Source organism: Macaca nemestrina, chromosome 16, assembly GCF_043159975.1.
Source record: "Macaca nemestrina isolate mMacNem1 chromosome 16, mMacNem.hap1, whole genome shotgun sequence".
In the NCBI taxonomy this organism is placed as follows: Eukaryota; Metazoa; Chordata; class Mammalia; order Primates; family Cercopithecidae; genus Macaca; species Macaca nemestrina.
In genome coordinates, this window is record NC_092140.1 from 103945381 (window position 1) to 103966817 (window position 21437).

General features: G+C 39.5%; 1 protein-coding gene across 12 annotated transcripts in view; it reads left to right on the top strand.

Moving 5' to 3' along the window:
* The window catches only part of LOC105490273 (zinc finger DHHC-type palmitoyltransferase 20), a 90531-nt gene that overhangs the window by 55849 nt on the left and 13245 nt on the right, over window positions 1-21437 (top strand). For all 12 annotated transcript variants that reach the window (XR_011614992.1, XR_011614993.1, XR_011614994.1 and 9 more), the window contains 5 exons: window positions 4106-4175; window positions 5294-5326; window positions 6485-6605; window positions 15391-15523; window positions 19556-19682. Coding sequence is in view for 9 of the 12 variants with exons in the window: in XM_071081566.1 (XP_070937667.1) it covers window positions 4106-4175; window positions 5294-5326; window positions 6485-6605; window positions 15391-15523; window positions 19556-19682 (484 nt within the window). In the remaining 3 variants the exon portion in view is untranslated. The remainder of the gene's footprint in view (window positions 1-4105; window positions 4176-5293; window positions 5327-6484; window positions 6606-15390; window positions 15524-19555; window positions 19683-21437) is intronic.

Sequence of the window (21437 nt, forward strand, 5' to 3'; positions counted from 1 at the left end):
ATTTGATACATGGAAGCAGGGATTTGTAGCTGCCAGGGGGAAATAACTGGACAAGTGTTGGGCTTTCAGTTAAGATCTAATTTAATTTCCTTTCCCTCATTCTGCAGTAATCAGAATACACAGTCTTCACCACTCGGTCCTCAGTGGTTTTGTTCCATTTTAGATGGGATGTTTTCACTGCCTCACAGAGTCCATTTCACACGTTTTGACGGAAAGGGCTTTTTGCATTTGCATGTTCTGAGTTCAGATCCTGCTGGTGCACCCAAGCGTTATGGACACAGGAACTTACCTTAGCTCTTCCGATAGAGCGACGAGGGATTCTGCTTTTAAAATTTGTAGCATTTATCTTTTTATACAAGGTTTTCATTTACAGTTGAATAGGTCTCCATGTTTTTCCATCATTAGACAAATACTAAAATGGACTAAATAATTTTAAGCGATAGTGGAGGAGAAGGGGTACAGATTTCCTTCTTAGAGAATGTCAAAGAATATGCTCCCAGTAGTGGCAAAGGAAGATTTTCAGTCTAGTGGCTAAGTACCTCCTACACATTTCTCATCAATCAGAAAACAGGTGCACTAAAGGCACCCTGAGAACTCATATTGTAATTTCAACACACCCAGAATCCAGGGCCCAGATGCCAGCAGCAGCAGCAAACAGGCTTTTCTTCCCTGTTGGTCCAGACAGGTGAGCGAGACGGAACTTGGCTTTTTCTTATGTGATGCGTTATCTTGTGACTTGTGTCTTTTTCCCTAATGTGCTAGAGGGAAAACAAATAGCTGAGCTTTCTAAAACAGTAGCTCTCTATTTTTAAATGAATTTGAAAAGTCGATTAAATTATGTATTTTATTGCCTCTGTATAATATTAAATGAATATTTTATTTTAAAGGCTTAAATAAATGAAAATTATTTTTGTTAAAAAACATTTAATAAGTGGATATTTGTGTAAATTCCCTTTGTTCTAAGGAAATTCTTATTTACATTATACAAGTAATACATGCCCATTATTTAAAAAAAAATTTTAGGGGCACCAAAAAAAGACTGAGTCTACACACGTCATCCGTGACACGACTCATCAGATGCTATCACCTTTTCTTGTGTATCCTAGCAGAAATGTTTTATATGTAACAGAGTATTGTAGAACTATATGCAGTTGACAACCAATAGCTAAATATTAACTAATACAAATTTGGTTAACTGGATACAGCTTTCTATGAGCTATTGCTTCTAACATTGCTTCAAAATATACTCTGTCTCCCTGTTATATGTATTAATTGACGTCTGAAAATGTATGCATTTTATTGGGATAGGGTATATAGTTATAACATGAAAATGTATATTCTTTTCCCTTTGGAGATGGGAACTCTCTGTATATACTAACTATTGTATGAATTGCTTTTTTTTTTTCTGAGATGGAGTCTTGCCGTGTTGCCCAGGCCGGAGTGCCCTGGCACAATCTCAGCTCACTGCAAGCTCCGCCTCCCGGGTTCACGCCATTCTCCTGCCTCAGCCTTCCGAGGTAGCTGGGACTACAGGCGCCCGCCACCTCGCCCGGCTAATTTTTTGTATTTTTTTAGTAGAGATGGGGTTTCACCGTGTTAGCCAGGATGGTCTCGATCTCCTGACCTCATGATCCGTCCGCCTCAGCCTCCCAGAGTGCTCAGATTATAGGCGTGAGCCACCGCGCCCAGCCCTGAATTGCTTTTTTCCATGTAACATCCTTGTATTTTTCCATATTAGGGCTGTCAGAAAACAAAATTTCAATAAATTGAGTTTGAAAGATCTAATTGCCTTTTATTAATGATTTATGAACTAGGCCTCATGCAGTCTACAAAATAGAAAAGAGCTCCAATGAGCTGGACAGGGGAAGTCGGCTTTAGAAAAAGGCTGAAGAAAGTGGAAACAAAGAACAGAAAGCAGATTGGTTATTTCCAACTTGCTTTCCTTGTAGGGGCATAAGCAAAATTTTGTTTTAATGGGATTTGACTATCATCTCTCTCCAGATTTCTCAGAAGCTCAGCTCTTACAAGTAAACAACTTAGGTTTCAGGTTGGTGAAGTGGAGCCTTAGCATGAATGATTCCATTTTGGGCCTGCTGTCTTGTCTTGTCTTGTCGTCTTTTCTTTTCTTTTTTCTTTTCTTATTTATTTAGAGACAGGGTCTCACTGTTGCCCAGGCTGTAGTGCAGTGGCGCCATCTTGGCTCATTGCAGCCTCCGCCTCCTGGGTTCAAGTGATTCTCCTGCCTCTGCCAGCCGAGTAGCTGAGATTACAGGCATGCACCACCACACCTGGCTAATTTTTGTATTTTTAGTAGAGACAGCGTTTCACCATGTTGGCCAGGCTGGTCTCAAACTTCTAAGCTCAAGTGATCTGCCTGCCTCAGCCTCCCAAAGTGCTGGGATTACAGACATGAGCCACCATGCTTGGCCTGCTGTCTTTTCTTTAACAAGATATAAATGTTTTGTTTTGTTTTGTTTTGTTTGAGATGGAGTCTCGCTCTCACCCAGGCTGGAGTGCAGTAGCAGCACGATCTTGGCTCACTGCAACCGCTGCCTCCCGGGTTCAAGTGATTCTTCTGCCTCAGCCTCCGGAGTAGCTGGGACTAAAGGCATGCGCCACCACACCTGGCTAATTTTTGTATTTTTAGTAGAGATAGGCTTTCACCATACTGGCCAGGCTGGTCTTGATCTCCTGATCTCGTGATCCACCCTCCTTGGCCCCACAAAGTGCTGGGATTACAGGTGTGAGCCACCGCGCCCAGTCATAAATGTATTTTGTATGGGAAATTTTTGTTAAAGTCTGCATAGTAGTTCACTGGATATACCATAAGATGGCTAACTATATTTATAATTCAAATTATTCCTAGTGTTTTAGTAAAAACAATGCTGTAATGAACATCACTCTTCTTCACTAATCCTTGAACACGCCAAGCATACTCACACCTCAGGGTCCATTCTCTGATTAGAATCCTCATTCTCCCGCCAGGCACGGTGGCTCAAGCCTGTAATCCCAGCACTTTGGGAGGCCGAGGTGGGTGAATCACCTGAGGTCAGGAGTTCGAGACCAGCCTGACCAATATGGTGAAACCCCGTCTCTACTAAAAATACAAAAATTACCTGGGCATGGTGGTGCACACCTGTTGTCCCAGCTACTTGGGAGGCTGAGGCAGGAGAATTGCTTGAACCCAGGAGGCGGATGTTGCGGTGAGCCGAGATCGTGCAACTGCACTCCAGCCTGGGCGGTGGAGCAACACTCCGTCTGCCCCACCTACCCAAAAAAAAAAAAAAAAAAAAAAGGCAACCTCTTTCTCCCTGATAGACTTGTCTCACTAACTTGCTGCTTTCAATTTCATTTTTCTCATATGTTTCTAAAATTACAACTCCCCAATGTTTCCTTCCTTGCTATCTATACTATCACTGTCTAATACATTGTTTATTTTGTTAACTTGTTTATTATTACTCCCCATTGCTTCCTGTACAATGAAAGGTCCATGAAGGCATGAACAATATCTGGCATCTAGCAGGTGTTCCATACGTTTTAAATGAACATGTGTGTTGAGCAACAATAGTATATATTAGGATCCAGTGGAAAACATTTCAGAGTTTTTATTCAAAAATACATTCCCAATTTTATTGTTTATCTGGGGTATGGATGGCAGATAATAGGTGTGTGTTTTTTTTTTTCTTAATAAAGCTATTTCAGAATTTCAAAAACAATCCCATAGGATGCCTTAAAAGTCTAAATTTTGATATTGCTATAGGCATTGTGGTATAATGGAAAAAAACACTAGACTTGGGACTTACTAAGTCTTGAGTTCTGGTCTAGTTCTGCTACTCACCCTGGTGTTTGACCTTGTATGAGTCATTTATTTGCTTTGTATCTACTTTTCATCTAAAAATTGCTGAGCAAACTACATTCTGATGTTCTCTTTTATCTCTTGACATTTTGATTTGAGAAGGTAAGTATAATACATTTTGGTATTGTTTTAAAATTATTAGTTATCAATTACCCAGAGTTGTTTATTTTTTTAAAAAAGCAAGTTTTAATATCACATTAGTTAAGTTTGTACATCCTTCAACATCTTCCTTTTACTTCTTTCATGTAGCTATCAGATATTGTGAAAAATGTCAGCTGATTAAACCTGATCGGGCACATCACTGCTCAGCATGTGACTCGTAAGTGTTACTCACACATATGCTTACTATTTAGCACTGGAAATCAGTGATGGGAGAGTGCAAGGGGAAGGAACATTTTATATGCTTTACACTTGACAACAACACTTCATCCTCTCCCATTATTTGCTGTGCATACAGGGCAGACAAAAAATTGCTAAAAGCTGGAATATACTCACAAGTTATCTTTGATAACAGTTCCTATACCAGTGAATAGAATTTTCTCAAACTTTATGCCATCTGTGCTTGTGCTTAATATAAGTCTTTGTGCACATGCAAGGAGATAATATGTTGAGGGAAAGATCACTAGTTTGGGAATCTCATCTAATCCGTGACTTTTAGTAACACAGTTACTTAACTTTCTAAGTATTAGATTACTCATTTTATTATATTATTTAAGATGATCTGTGGTCTAACTTCATATAAATATAGAACACATATTCTAGTAGGGAGGCAAATGTGGGGTTTGGTTTTTTTTTTCCTTATTACAAAAAAACAGTAGTGCTTATGCATGGGGTAAAATTTTACAGAATATGTGGAAAAATAACCATCTCCGAGCCCATCAGTGTTAATATTTTGGCTTATTTCCTTCTAAACTTTTGTTTTTATGACCTGCATGTGTTTAAAATAAGATATGGGCCATCTGTATTGCATTTTATCTCCTTCAGCTAATTTGTTAGCTGGATCTATCTTACGCACCAAGTACTGTGCACAAGATCTGAATTTTGTTTTTTTCAGAACAGGGTCTCACTATGTCAGCCAGGCTGGTCTTAAACTCCTGACCTCAAATGATCCTACCACCTCCACCTTCCAAAGTGCTGGAATTAATTACACACATGAGCCACCGTGCCCAGCCCAGATCTAAGTATTACAGTATCATTTGATGTGGTCTAAGGCAGCTGAATATGTTCAGCTGAATTCCCAGTATAAAAACCATGACTTTTTACCTATGAACATTTTTGTGGAAGCATCAGAAATTATCTCTAACCTGGTTTCTGGGTTGATTCTCTTAAGATGTAGTTGTAAAGAGGAAATTTTAAGTCAAGTAAAAGAAAGTTATGAGAAGTTAGAATTAGAAGAATTTTTCTGCATGGATTTTCTTATGCTTGTTTGTTTCCTAGATGTATTCTTAAGATGGATCATCACTGTCCTTGGTATGTATAAAAAAACAGAAGAAATTGCATTGGTGGCGGGAAAGAGAGAATTTAGAGTAACTTCAGTGTTCCTAAATTTTGAAGGCCAGCTTACTCATAGATATTAAGATTGATCTCTTTACATATATGCATATATTTGTATGTACACAATTATATTAAATGGTTTCTATTAAAAATATCTGCTGACATTAACCCAAATGACAATGTATTAAGAATTAACATTAAAATTCCACATTCTTATAGAATTTATTAAATACATACCTTCACAATTAAGATACCACTCTCAACTTCCCAGATGACCCATTTCTAGGTAATAATGATTAAGTTTTCTGATTTGTCTTTTTTTGTGTTTCTTTGTTTTATTTTATTTTATTTTTGAAACAGGGTCTCTGGTTGCCCAGGCTGGAGTACAGTGGCATGATCTTGGCTCACTGCAGCCTCAACCTTCTGGGCTCAGGTGATTCTTCCACCTCAGTCTCTCAAGCAGCTGGGACTGCAAGCATGCACCACCACGCCTGGCTAATTTATTGTATTTTTAATAGAGATGGGGTTTCGCCATGTTGCCCAGGCTGGTCTTAAACTCCTGGACTCAAGTAATCCACCCGCCTTGGCCTCCCAAAGTGCTAGGATTACAGGCATGAGCCACTGCACTCGGCCCAATTTATTTTTTTTAAATTATTACGTTTTAATTGTTTTAAAAAACATCTAAGAGGTCAGGAGTTCAAGACCAGTCTGGGCAACATGGTGAAACCCCATCTCTATCAAAAATACAAAAATTAGCTGGGTGTTGTGGTGGGCACCTGTAGTGCCAGCTACTTGGGAGGCTGAGGCAGGAGAATCGCTTGAACCTGGGAGGCAGAGGTTGCAGTGAGCCGAGATCACACCACTGCACTCCAGCCTGGGCAACAGAGCGAGACTCCCATAAGGTGTACCATCTTAACCATTTCTTAGGGTACAGTTCAGTAGTGTTAAGTATGTTTAAATTATTGTGCAATTAATCTCCAGAACTTTTTCATCCTGCAAAACTGAAATTTTATTCTCATTAAAGAGCTCCCCTTCCCCACACCACACTAGCCCCTGGCAACCTCCATCCTACTTTCTATTTCTGTGAATTTGATTTGTCTTACTTTTATAATGTGGCTTTCTTTATTTTTCCAGGGTGAATAACTGTGTGGGATTTTCTAATTACAAATTCTTCCTGCTGTTTTTATTGTATTCCCTATTATATTGCCTTTTCGTGGCTGCAACAGTTTTAGAGTACTTCATAAAATTTTGGACGGTGAGTCTTTTTTTCTATCTTGAAACATGTATTTGAGACTTTAAGATACTATCTTTCTAATAAATTACTTCATTTTTTGTGACAAGTAGATATACTTTAATTTTACAAGTTAGAGTTTTATAAATGACTCAGAGGACAGATAGGGCTACAATTTACTTTCTTTTTTTTTTTTGAGACGGAGTCTCGCTCTGTAGCCCAGGCTGGAGTGCAGTGGCCGGATCTCAGCTCACTGCAAGCTCCGCCTCCCGGGTTCACGCCATTCTCTGGCCTCAGCCTCCCGAGTAGCTGGGACTACAGGCGCCTGCCACCTCGCCCGGCTAGTTTTTTGTATTTCTTAGTAGAGACGGGGTTTCACCGTGTTCGCCAGGATGGTCTCGATCTCCTGACCTCGTGATCCGCCCGCCTCGGCCTCCCAAAGTGCTGGGATTACAGGCTTGAGCCACCGCGCCCGGCCACAATTTACTTTCATATACACATGTTTATTTGTAAATAAATGTATATTAAGCAGGATATAGTGAGCCTTTTTTAGTGATCCAAATTATTTTCACCCACATTCTAACAAAAACATATTCATTTTAGGGAGGTAAATTGCTTTTCTTTGAGTCGGTGAGACTTATTGCAATTTTTATAGTAATAAAATCAAATCTATAAAGACATTAAGCAGTTTAGTGGTTGCCTCAGCCCCAGGCAGCCACTAAACTGCTTCCTGTCTTTACAGATTTTACAGCATTTCTTAAAATGGCAAATGAATGAAAACAATTAAATGTCTTTTCAGCTGAGGTCTCCTTAAACTATGATACATCTATACAAAGGAATGCAATGCAGCTTAAGAAAGAATAAGGAAGCTCTTTATAACAAATGATGTGAAGTGATCTTTGAGATCTATTATTAACGTGAAAAAAACAAGGCATGGAAGAATGCATATACTATGCTGCCATTTCTACAGCAAAATAACGTGTATATATTTATATATGTCTTATCTGGAAGAATGCAGTAAAAATTTCTTAACAGTGGTTGCCTCTAGGGAGGGCACTTAGAAGGGACACGTGCTTTTTACAGGTATCCTTTGGATTTTGTGTAACGTGGACAAATAGTAATGTATTCAAAACAGATAAATATAGCTTTAAAAATTTTTTAGTATGGAAGTATATCTTTTTTGGGGAAAAACTACCAAAAACATTGAAAGTAACTGCCTCTTGGAAGTGGGAGAACTGCTGTTTTTCATTAATAGCTTTTTAGCATTATTTTAATTTTCTCTGTGCATGTACCATTTTTTAAAAATTTAGAAATTATTTTATTGTTTTATTTATTTATTTATTTATTTTGGAGACGGAGTCTCGCTCTGTCGCCCAGGCTGGAGTGCAGTGGCCAGATCTCAGCTCACTGCAAGCTCCGCCTCCCGGGTTTAGCCATTCTCCTGCCTCAGCCTCCCAAGTAGCTGGGACTACAGACGCCCGCCACCTTGCCCGGCTAGTTTTTTGTATTTTTTAGTAGAGACGGGGTTTCACCGTGTTAGCCAGGATGGTCTCGATCTCCTGACCTCGTGATCCGCCCACCTCGGCCTCCCAAAGTGCTGGGATTACAGGCTTGAGCCACCGCGCCCGGCCTGTTTTATTTTTTATTTTTATTTTATTTTATTTTATTTTTATTTGAGATGGAGTCTTGCTCGGTCACCCAGGCTGGAGTGCAGTGGCGTGATCTCATCTTACTATAACCTTTGCCTTCCGGGTTCAAGCGATTCTCCTGCCTCAGCCTCCCCAGTAGCTGGGATTATAGGTGCCCCGCCACAATGCCCGGCTAATTTTTGTATTTTAAGTAGAGATAGGATTTCACCATTTCGGCCAGGCTGGTCTCGAGCTCCTGACTTCAAGTGATTTGCCCGCCTCAGCCACCCAAAGTGCTGGGATTTCAAGTGTGAGCCACTGTGCCTGGCCGAAATAATTTCAAAATAAATGAAAATTTTCTCCTTCATTTGAACTCTTCTCTTTAAGTTTCAAGATAATATTCATTCCTTTTTCTTTCCCCTTCAGCACTTTAAATATAGGTTCAGTCCTGGGCTGTCTCACTCTCGGTTCTTTCTACTGTTTTTCTGGGTTATTGCATGTACCCCGTGGCATTCACAGTTGCTGTTCCTAGCCCTAGCGCTCACATGGGCTGAGCCCAATCCCCTGTTTCCAGTTGCTATTTATTGAACCAGCAGACATGAGGAAGACACCATAAAAATCAGCACTTCTCAAACCAACCTCATTTTCTTTTCACTGTTCTTTCTATGTTTATCTGATTGGGAACAAAATCTTTACAAATCTATCAGTTTCCAAGCTAGAAAAATTAATAGCATCTTGGAATTATTGTTATTCCCTTATGAAACTGAGGTATAGAATCAGGGTGGTATACTAGGGAAAAAAAAATGAGCTTTCTTTACATGTAAATGCCATGTATGTATTTATTTGCCAGAATCTAAGCTCCGTGGGAGCACAAGTATTTATTTCTTTTGTTTATTTATGTTTCTTCATCACCCAGTAGTTGTTCAGTAAATATTTGCTGAGTGAATAGCCAGAATCAAGATACTTAAACTTTAGACTCTTTGTTCTTTCATTTTTAAAATGGAGGTAATAACTTACAGGATTTATATAAAGATTTAAATAAAGAGTGTAAATACATGGAAAGCAGTCAGTAGATGTTTATTTTGTTCTTTCCAACTCTGTGCCTCAAATCATTCCTATTCCTAATATCACAGGCATGGTTTAGACCCTCCATCTCCTAGTTTCCTGTCTTTATTCTCTCCTTTCTTAAGTACAATCCCTGCCAATTTATGAGCAGAGAAAAAAATTTTTTTTTTGCCTTTTCTTAAGAGGATACGCTTGCTAGTCACTGACATGTCTTTTTTGTGAAATTTCTATTGTGTTCTCTGCCCATTTCTAGTAGGTTTTTATATTTACACATGAAGGAGTTTGTCTTATGTTAAAGATACTCATCTTTTTTGTTGTCGTTTTGTTTTTTGAGGTAGGGTCCCACTCTGTCTCCCAGGCTGGAGTGCAGTGGTGCAATCATGGCTCACTGCAGTTTCAATCTCCCAGGCTCAAGCAATCCTCCTGCCTCAAGCCCCCGAGTAGCTGGGACCATGGGCAGGCACCATCATGCCTGGCTAATTTTTGTATTTTTTGTAGAGACGGGGTTTCACCATGTGGCCCAGGCTGGTCTATAAGTCCTGACCTCAAACAGTCCTCCCACCTCAACCTCCCAGAGTGCTGGGATTACAGGTGTGAAACCCACTGAGCCTAGCCACTAATCTTTATTCTTGACCTTGAGTTAGATGAGGATTTCTTTTTTTTTTTTTTTTTTTTTGAGATGGAGTTTTGCTCTTGTCACCCAGGCTAGAGTGTGATGGCACAGTCTCGGCTCGCTGCAACCTCTGCTTCCTGGGTTCAAGTGATTCTCCAGCAGAGACAGAGTTTTACCATGTTGGCCAGGCTAGTCTTGAACTCCTGACCTCAGGTGATCTGTCCGCCTCGGTCTCCCAAAATGCTGGGATTACAGGCACGAGCCACCGTGCCCAGCCCAAATGAGGATTTCTTACGTTGAACATAGCAATCACCATAAAAGATCAATAAATTGGGCTTCATTAAAATAAAGAACTTTTTATAAAAAGGTGACTTTTGGAGTGAAAAAGCAAGCTACTGACTGGGAGAAGATATTTACAATGCATATAATCTCACAAAGGACTCCTATCCAGAATATGTGAGACACTCCTAAAAGATAATTCTTTTTCTGTCATGGGCTGCAAATGCTTTTTCCACATTTTCTGGGTTTTTTTTTTTTTTTTTTTTAGGCAGAGTCTCACTCTGTCACCCAGGCTGGAGTTCAGTGGCACAATCTCAGCTCACTGCAACCTTCACCTCCCTGATTCAAGCGATTTTGCTGCCTTTACCTCCTGAGTAGCCGGGACCACTATGCCCGACTAATTTTTGTGTTTTTAATAGAGACAGGGTTTCGCCATGTTGGCCAGGTTGGTCTTGAACTCCTGACCTCAGGTGATCTACCCACCTTGGCCTCCTAAGGTACTGGGATAATAGGTGTGAGCCACCACGCCTGGCCCACGTTTTCTGTTTATGTCTTATATTCCTGCTTTCTTTTGTTTTTGTCACATCAAAGTTTTACATTTTTAAAGCAGTTCTTTTTATATATGATACCTGTCTGTTGTCTATTCCATATAAATTTATACAGATATTGTCTTATTTTTTCCTCTGGCACTTTTGTTGTTTTTGTTTTTACCTTTAAATCTCTGATTGTGGAGGAGGGATTTTTGTGGTTAAAAAGTACTTTTACATCTACTCTTTCTAAAAAGCTTGTGAAGGTGTTTTATAATGTAGGTTTTGTTATTATTCAGGTATGGTGAGGCCAATAGATCAGGAGGCAATTGCCACTGAAAAGATAGTTTGTTACAGTGCCAAGAGAAAGGGGCCCCAGGATAGGAAGCACCATGTGGGATCCAGAGCCTTTATTGTGGTTCCTGTGGGGAAGGCAGGGTAAGCAGACTTTGGATTGGCTGGCTCCAGGAATTGCAGAGGACTCAGGTGTCGGGGCTATCTCTAGTTGTCTTATACCTGGTTCTGGGACAATGAAGGCAGAGGACTGCTGCCTTCTGGAGTATAAAAGGCAGAAGAGGTGGTTCTCAGTGTGGGATCTGGAATGTTTAGTTTGTGTATGAAAGATGTGCTCCTGGGTGAGTGGTTTGCTGTCTCTTAAGAGCTGGCTAGCCCGGGGAGGGGCAGTTTCTCCCCAGTTAGTGAGGCCCCAGATGCCAGAGCATCAGGAATATAGAAAATAAGAAAATAGGGTTGGGTGTGGTGGCTTATGCCTGTAATCCCAGCACTTTGGGAGGCCAAAGTGGGCGGATCTTGACGTCAGGAGATTGAGACCATCCTGGCCAACAATGGTGAAACCCCATCACTACTAAAAATATGAAATGAGCCGGGCATGGTGGCATGTACCTGTAGTCCCAGCTAGTCGGGAGGCTGAGGCAGGAGAATTGCTTGAAGCAAGGAGGTGGAGGTTGCAGTGAGCCAAGATCACAGATCACGCCACTGCACTCCAGCCTGGCAACAGAGCAAGACTCTGTCTCAAAAGAAAAGAAAAGAAGAAAATATGGTTGATATAGAAGGGTGCCATTATTATTTCAGTTTTCAGAGTTGGAAACAAATTGGAGAAATTATGCAACTACCTAAGGTCACATACTTAATAACATAGGAGTAATTTAGGCCGGGCGCGGTGGCTCACGCCGGTAAACCTAGCACTTTGGGAGGCCGAGGTGGGCGGATTATGAGGTCAGGAGACCGAGTACCATCCTGGCTAACACGGTGAAGCCCCGTCTCTACTAAAAATATAAAAAATTAGCCAGGCATGGTGGCAGGCGCCTGTGGTCCCAGTTACTCTGGAGGCTGAGGCAGGAGAATGGCGTAAACCCGGGAGGCGGAGCTTGCAGTGAGCTGAGATTGCGCCACTGCACTCCAGCCTGGGCGACAGATGGAGACTGAGTCTCAAAAGAACAAAAAAAGAAAAAAAAAAAAAAAAAAGAAGAATTTAAACTAAAATCTGGCTATTCCAGTATCCAGCTACTTTCCACTATAACTTGCTACTCATAGTTGGGAAGAATATAATTAAAGCCCTGAGTCATCAAGCACAATTCTATTTCTAGGAGATACCTACTACATTTTAGAAGGATTTAAACATCATTAGATGTTTAAAGTTTGGGTACTTAAAACCAGGGGATGCTAGCACTTACAATGCCTTTGCACGTATTAGAAGAGAACACGCCTGCCTGTATGGTGTCAGCCTCATGAATTTTGGCTTTTGATTTCCCCCTCAGCTGGGCACCTTTGTTCAGTTCACAACATACTAACCATACCCCTTATTTAAACAGATTCAGTGCCAGATACATGAAACCTAAATTACTTAATTTCACATTTCTGTATCAGAAAATTCAGCAATGTTTGTATGCAATGATTTATTAAAGAACGAATAACTTTTTTGGATTCTGTGTAAAAAAATACTAGTAAACATAAATCTACCTTTTTCTTCATTCATTCAGGAAATATGTATTTAGTACCTACTATATGGCAGGTAGTACTCTAGAGACTTGTAGTATATCTCTGAAAAAATGGGCAGAGTTCTGTCCTTGCAGAGCTGCTTTTGAGAAGGAGGGGGACAAGTAATAAACAATGAGCAGGGTGAGAGATGTAAGTATTGGGCGGTGGCGTGATAGGGCAGATGGCAGTATTGAATAGCACAGTGAGGGGAGGCCTCATTTAGAAGGGAATTGATGGATATCTGAGATAAGAGCATTCAGGCCCAGAGAACATGGTACGTGTCCTTGCCATGTTTCAGTAACACAAGAAGGCTACTGTGGCTGGGGTAGAATGAGCAGAAAGGAGACGGAAAGGAATGGACCAAGAGGGGGCCAAAATGACAGAGGGCCTTGGAGAGTGTTGAAATGACTGTGGCTTTTACTAGCAGCCCGGTGGGGACATGATCTGACTTGTGCGAGGCTCACTCTGACTGCTGAGCTGAGAAGGATGGGATAGGACGCGTGCCAATACACAGGCTCACCTGGTAGAGGCTGTTGCAGCATCCCGGCCGGAATAAGGTGGAAGCAGTGAAGGTGGTATGAAGTCATCAGATCTAGTTTTTGGAAACTACTAGTCAGAAGTTAGTTTGTTTTCAATATTGGCTAAAAACATTTTATTTTATTCTTCCCCAGACACAAATCTTTGTTTTAAAACCTCACTGGAAAAGTGTATATTTAAAGGATACTTGAAACGTGTCTGTAGGCGCAGCACAGGTGACTCATGCCTGTAGTCCAGCCCTTTGGGAGGCCAAGGCGGGAGGATCACTTAAGGCCAGGAGTTCAAGACTAGCCCTAGCTCTGGTGCCTTAGTGAGACTTTGTATCTTTTTTTTTTTTTTTCTGTGACTGGCTGTGTCACCCAGGCTGGAGTGCAGCAGTGCGATCTCAGCTCACTGCAACCTCCACCTCCAGGGTTAAGTGATTCTCCTGCCGTAGCCTCCCAAGTAGCTGGGATTACAGGCGTGCACCACTATGACCACTATGCCCGGCTAATTTTTGCGTTTTTAGTGGAGACGGGGTTTCACTATGTTGGCCAGGCTCTTGACCTCAGGTGGTCTGCCCACCTCGGCCTCCCAAAGTACTGGGATTACAGTTGTGAGCCTCTGCGCCCAGCCAAGACCTTGTGTCTTTTTTTTTTTTTTTTAAGAAAAAGGAAATGTGCTCGAAGAGCTCCATGTTCTTGTCTATTTTCTCTTTTGTATTTCTTGAGAAAATGTTGTAGACAGCCATTAGAAAGCAACATCTTAGTGTTCCTTCGACAGGATTTATAAAACTAGTGTTTAGGATAATTTTGCATAAAAGTTGGTTTCTTAATGTATTGTCTCTATTTGCACAAGCTTTGCCACAGGAAATCTACAGAGAGTTGTCCAAAGGTAAACTACATCATTACCATGACATTCTCATGATATCTTTTGTGACATTTATAGTGAATATGTTTAACAAAAATTCACTTCACAAGACGGTCAGATGGAAGACTCACTTGATATGTTTGAAACGTTTGAAACATATGTTGGTTACTCTGGAAGAAAAGAGAAAAAGATCAATGTCAAAATAACCTAATGCTAATAGCCTCCTTTTAGTCTGTAATACTTTTAAAATCCAGCAGAACAGAACAGCTTTGTGTGCTGGTGGAGTAGGTGCTTTGTGTGCTGGTGGAGTAGGTGCTTTGTGTGCTGGTGGAGTAGGTGCTTTGTGTGCTGGTGGAGTAGGTGCTTTGTGTGCTGGTGGAGTAGGTGCTTTGTGTTCTGGTGGAGTAGGTGCTTTGTGTGCTGGTGGAGTAGGTGCTTTGTGTTCTGGTGGAGTAGGTGCTTTGCCTATATGGTTTATTTTAAGAGCTAACATTTAAAGGCCTCCTCCTCCTATTAAAGATATGAATTTCTTCTAGGCTCTAGTTTGCATCTGTTAAAATGTAATTAGCCATAAGAAGGGATACCAGAGAAGCTGTTTTCGTTCATTAATACCTTGTGGTAAATTTATTTATCAAAATGGCTAACTATGCACAAAGGCTCTATAGACATACAGATGAAAAAAGTAGGAATTGAAGCAGCTGAAGGCATGGGTGGTCTGAAAATAGAGATTAGAGAAGTTCAAAAATATTTCACAATTAGTTTTTAGTTAGCAGCAAATCTAAATAAAATAGTCAAATATTTTAGTATAGATATGGGGAGCTTATATGTGTTGGATGTTGGAGAAAGCTTGAATATATACATAAAGTACAAAAGAAAACGTGTTGCTATAAGAGTTGATCTTTTCACTTTATTACTGAAAGCATTGCTTTTTTTTTTTTTTTTTAAATGAGACGGGGTCTCACTGTGTTGCCCAGGATGGCCTAGAACTCCTAGGCTCAGGTGATCCTCCTGTCTCAGTCTCCCCAGTAACTGGGATTACAGGTACACACCACCATGCCAAGCTAAAGTTAAAAAAAATTTAAGAACAGTATTTTAAATAACTCTTCCTGAACTCCTAGATAGGCAGGTTGCTTTTTGATAATACCAATTCTTTGCTTTTGCAGTTGTTGCATTGGGATATATTAAGTAATTTATTATTTTTCAAATATGGCAAGTATTTTGACATATTCAACGATCTTTAGGCAGAACTAACTTATAAATTATATTTTGGAGGTTGACTCTCCTCAAAATTAACTTCTTTTTTTCCTCCTCAGAATGAACTGACAGATACACGTGCAAAATTCCACGTACTTTTTCTTTTCTTTGTGTCTGCAATGTTCTTCATCAGCGTCCTCTCACTTTTCAGCTACCACTGCTGGCTAGTTGGAAAAAATAGGACAACAATAGGTAAGTAGGTTAAAATAAATTATAATTGCTTAGGACAATGACCATAAATAAATATGAAATCTAGAGAAGGACAGGGTCAGATGATAGAGAAGTGTAAGACAATTCTGAATCCGGAATTGGTGGCATGTGCCTAATAATCCCAGCTACTCAGGAGACAGAGGCGGGAGAAGCCCCTGAGCCCTGGAGGACAGCCGAGACAACATAGGGAGACCCAGTCTCTAAAAAGTAAAAATAATAAAATAATTCTGTAGTAAAATTAATTTTGACTGGATGGGAACAATGGTTTTATAATAAAGTTCATTATTTTGGAGAAGGTTGAGGAAATGAGATTGACTTTTTAACATATTTTCAGTAACGTGTTATGTGGAGAACTATTTTATAAATTTTAATAAATAAAAACTTTCCTGCGTTTATACAGTGTCATTTCAAAAATTAATCTGTGAGAGATCGGGCACAGTGGCTCATACCCGTAATCCCAGCACTTTGGGAGGCCAAGGTGGGTGGATTGCTTGAGTCCAGGAGTTCGAGACCAGCCTGGGTGACGTGGAGAAACCCTGTCTCTACTAATAATACAAAAAAAACTAGCTGCAGTCAGGCAAAATTGCATCGTTGCATTCCAGCCTGGGCAATGAGAGTAAGACCCTGTCTCAAAAAAAATTAATCTATGAGAGATAGACAGTAGATTTACGTGCTTTAAGGAAGTTTGTTCTCAAACAAGAAAACCCTCACATCCTCAATTACGCTTATCTTTTAGCTAAAACATAACAGTGTATTTCACGTATATTCTTTTTTTTTTGAGACAGAGTCTCACTCTGTTGCCCTGGCTAGAGTGCAGTCGTACCATCACAGCTCACTGCAACCTTGACCTCCTGGACTTAAGCAGTGTTCCCACCTCAGCCTCCCAAGTCGCTGGGTCTACAGGTGTGTGCTACCACACCCGGCTAATTTATTTATTTCTATGGAGATGGGGTCTTGCTATGTTGCCCAGGTTGGTCTCAAACTCCTGGGCTCGAGTGGTCCTCCCACTTAAGCCTCCCAGAATGCTAGGATTACAGATGCAAGTCACCCTGCCCAGCCCATATATATTCTTTACTTTTCCCCCACAGTTAAACACATTTAACTGGCATATGTTCCATGACTGAAGCTAAGGAGTAGTGCTTTTGACATACCTCATTATTTCCATCTTTGTGTCAGTTGTCAGTATATGTATTGTATCACTAGTATTAGCATTTATTTCTCTTTTTGTTTGATCATTTTAAAAAATGAACATATAGGGGGAAAAGTAAGGTATTCAAGTAATTGGACAAACATTCCCTAAACAACAGTGGTGGCATTGCTCACTGAACTGTTGACATTAGAAGCCCTGCTATGCTATAATTGAAATATTCATGTATCTGCTAATATACCAAGACACAGAATAAGGATTTTTATGGTAATGTTTTGTAAAAAGTTAAAATCCACCTGCTAGATTAGAGCCATATATCTGCCAGGTAAGTTGGAGGGAAACAGTTTTTAATTATAGAAAGAATAAGGGATTTGGAGTGAGACATGTAGATGCTTTAGTATTGGATCATTTTAATGTTGTGTTACTGAGCTGTCTTGTAAGTTATGGTGGGCTTCCAGTGTGAGGATTTGTTCCTTCTCTTCCAGTTCCATCATGCCTTCATCCCTTTTCCATGTAAACAAAATTTCTTATCCCTATTAACTAATTTTTTTTGGTCATCTTTGTAGAATATTCTGCTATCTCTTTACCTTTAATTGAAAATGACAGAAAGGCAGCCTACAGGCAAAGTGCAGCCCTTAAGTTCTCCCCAACCAATAAGATCTATGTGAGCGATTTCACAAAGAAGACCAGATTTTCACAAAGAAGACCAGATTTCTTCTGGTCAAAACTGATGAATCTAGTGGTAGTAGGCCCATTTTCCCACTCGGTATCAGTGAAATGGAGCTAAGCAGGGGTGGACTGCGCAAGATAGGGCATGGATTTAGATAGGGTGTGGACACTGTCTTGCCAGTCGTGCCTTTTCTGTTTCCTGCCCAGCCCCTGTAGGTATGTGAGAGACTGGCATTTCTAGGGAACCTGCTGTTGTCTTAAACAATCTTTTTCAAACTTTTTTTTTTTGCCAGTGGCCACAGTAAGAAATGTAGCATTTCGTATCGTGACTTAGAACTTGCACAAATATTTATAAAATTATATAAATAAAATAAGCAAAAGTTTCACAAAACCTGTTTAATCTCTACTATATGCAGTGTATTCTGATATTTTCTTCTCTAGTTTCTTAAAAGGAAATGCGGGTTGCAAGTCACTCAGTTGATTTTGTGGTCTGTTAAGGTGTTTTAACCCACACTTTGAAAAAACATTGCTTAACACACCACTTTTTTACAGCTTCATCTCCCACAGCCCTGGTCTTTAGCTAGTTCTCCACTACTACATTCAGATGTTTGTTCTTGGATCTTTTGAGGGTGTCTTATTCTGCTGCATCACCTCTATCTTCTTCATAACCGTCACCTACCCACCTTGAGATCGTTTACCCTCATTTAGTGAGTTCCTGCATTTAAGCTAATTTCATTATCGCAAACAGGCAAGCTAGTCCCTTTGATTCTGAGCTTTTTTATTGCTTAGAACTGAAGAGCCTCTGAAAATGAAATTTTAAACTTGAATATGTTATTCTCTGTTTATTATATTCTAATATACTTCCTGAGTCTTCTATTCTCCAACAGTTTTCTCCTAAGTTTTTCTTTCCCTTCTGGTTTTATTTCTCACCCATGTCCATTCTAGATCCTATGATAAATGACTTCAACAGCTCTTGACAAAAACAGCTCCTTACATCTTTGGTGCCTAGACTTTCTCCCATTATTCCTTTGCTAATTCATGGCTCTGGTTACCCAGCCATCCTCTTCATCCCTGTGCACAGTGGGGCTGTTGAAAGCTGTCGAAGGATGTCTTCCTCCGTAAGGTTTGCTATAGCTACAGATTTAAGATGTTAGGCCTCATTGAGGGCCTTAGCTCTGTTAGGCAGTAATGTCACATGTTTCTGGTCAGGTCTCACCTACTACCCAAGACGGTTATTCCAGATTTTCATAATTCTCCCACTCTCCTTACCTATTTTATGAGTCCCTAGTAGAAAAATTAGAAGGAGTCACAAGTAAACTCTCATCTTCACATCTTTATAGCCTCATACAAACATTTCTTCTTTCACACCTATCACTCTCACCTGTCTCTAGCTTCTGAGGAAGAAAGATGTCTTTTCTGGTATTCAAGGTGAATCTTTACAACTTTTCTAGACTCCTTCCCATCTCTTCTAGGATTCCTTCTTCAGTTTTTAGTTTACTTGTTTATATCAGCAATCCCTCCCAATGCCCTGGGTTCTTATCCTTAGCTTATAAAACACACTGAAGTGCATTCTATTTTTAAATTAAACATTTTTTGTGAAGCCTGTATCTTTCTCCAGACCTCACTCTACATCACTTAACAACCAAGCTTGAAATAATGGTCTGGTCACCCTCAGCTTGCTCACCTTTCCCTACAAGCACCCCCAAAGCACATATATGCCCCCCATCGAGACAAAATTAGCTTCCTTCACCTTTGTGCTCCCAGTACAACATGGCTATGTTAGCACTTACTACACTGTAATTTTGCTAGACTCTAGGTTCTTCAATAGGAATTTTATCTAATTTATCTTTGAATCCCAAATATCTGGTACAAAGCTATCAGGAACATAGTAGGAAATTCATAAATAATGAGTGAAGTTGAAGCCAAGAGATAGTGGAGCACACAACACTAGATTTTAAGTAGTATTTGATAATTATTTTGACATGTTACTTTATAAGGTTGATGAAATATTAAATGTTATTTTTTCCCAAAAGAAGTTTCAGAAATTTATCTTTTAATTGCAACCAATGTATCATTTATTTTAAATTATATTTATAATTTTTGATGTCAAAGATATAAGCAAGAAAATTGGTACTTTCCATCCCTTCTATAATTTTTACACAGATTAATTAGTTTATATATGTATGTATATTTAACAGAATCATTCCGCGCACCCACGTTTTCATACGGGCCTGATGGAAATGGTTTCTCTCTTGGATACAGTAAAAATTGGAGGCAAGTCTTTGGTGATGAAAAGAAGTATTGGCTACTTCCAATATTTTCAAGGTAATTTATAAAATGTGGGTCTCAGGGATTATGGCATCTGAGGCAGTCTTTTTCTGGTTAAATGTCTTCAGATTTAGAGAATATAATATATAATGATATTCTTATAGACTTTGAAAACTCATTTTTTTATACATAAAATATTTTATTTTTCATTTTTTAATTAGATAAGGTTAAGGAGAGTTTATATATTTGAATGGAAAGTAGAAGAAAAAGATGATTTGCTAAGAAAATAAGATTTTTTTCTTCAAAATGCAAATAAGTTGTTTGAAATAAAGAATTATAAAAATGTATGGTTATTAGCCACAACTTCAAAGATCCTATCACAGAAATGAATTACGTATTCTGTTGTGTCCTAAATCAGAGAAGACCAACGACGTATTGCAATTTTACCCCAAATGTAAATGAGAGTGTATTCTTGAGATGATTGATAGTTTCCATTTCTTTCCCATTTCCATCCATTTTAGGCCAGCTCTGTATCAAAGTCATCATAAAGAAGGAAAAAATATTTGAAGATTGAGTGACATATTTGTAAGAGTTACGGGTTTTTTCCCCTAGATTAACTGAATTGCCTTTTTTTGGTCTGAAAATGACTTATTTGCTTTCATTTTTTAAAGACATTTTTGCTTGGTATAAAATTCTATATGTTGGCCAGGCACAGTGGGTCATGCCTGTAATGCCAGCACTTTGGGAGGCTGAGGCAGGTGAATCACTTGGGGCCAGGAGTTCAAGACCAGCCTGGCCAACATGGCAACCTGGTCTCTACTAAAAATACAAAAATTAGCTGGGTATGGTGGCATACACCTGTAGTCCCAGCTACTTGGGAGGCTGAGGCACAAGAATCGCTTGAACCTGGGAGACAGAGGTTGCAGTGAGCTGAGATGGTACCACCACATTGCAGCCTGGGCAACAGAGCAAGACTCTGTCTCAAAAACAAAACAAAACAAAAAATTTTAGATGTTGCTAGATGTTATGTTTCTGGGTTGCATTTTTATAATGAGAAATTGTGATAACTCTTATTTTTGTTAGTCTATATATAATGTTTTTTTCTGTGGCTACTTTTAAGACTATCACTACTTCATGCAATTTGATTATGATATATTGATCTAGTTTTCTAGTTTCTTGTGCTTGGGTTTAGTTGAACTTTTTGGATCTCTGGTTTTAGAGCTTTAATCAAATTTGGAAAATATTGTTAACCATTATTTCTTTTGTCATCTCCTTCCCCTATTACTGTGGGGACTCCAATTACACGTGTCATCAGTCACTCACAGTCCTCCCACAGCTCACTGGTGCACTGTTCATTTTTTGTCTGTTTTCTGTGTTTCATTTTGTATAGATCCTATTGCTATATCTTCAAGTTCATTGATCTCTTTTGTATACTTTATCCATTCTCATGTATTCAAGATTTTCCCCCTCCCATTGGTTGGAACACAGATTACTTGTTTTGAAATTATTTTCTCTAAACAGAAATTTTGAAGTTATTTTCTGTAAACAGCGAATTATAAGTCGATAGGATTTTGTTATTTTTAGTTTTCTTTCCTTTAAAGATGTTCCATTATCTTCCGGTCTGCATTGTTTCTAATGAAAAGTCAGCCTGACTTTAATTTCTTTATTTCATTGTTTGTAAATTACTATCCTTTCCCCTCCTGTAGCTACTTTTAAGATTTTATCCATATCAGCTGGGCGCGGTGGCTCATGCCTGTAATCCCAGCACTTTGGGAGGCTGAGGCGGGCCGATCACAAGGTCAGGAGATCGAG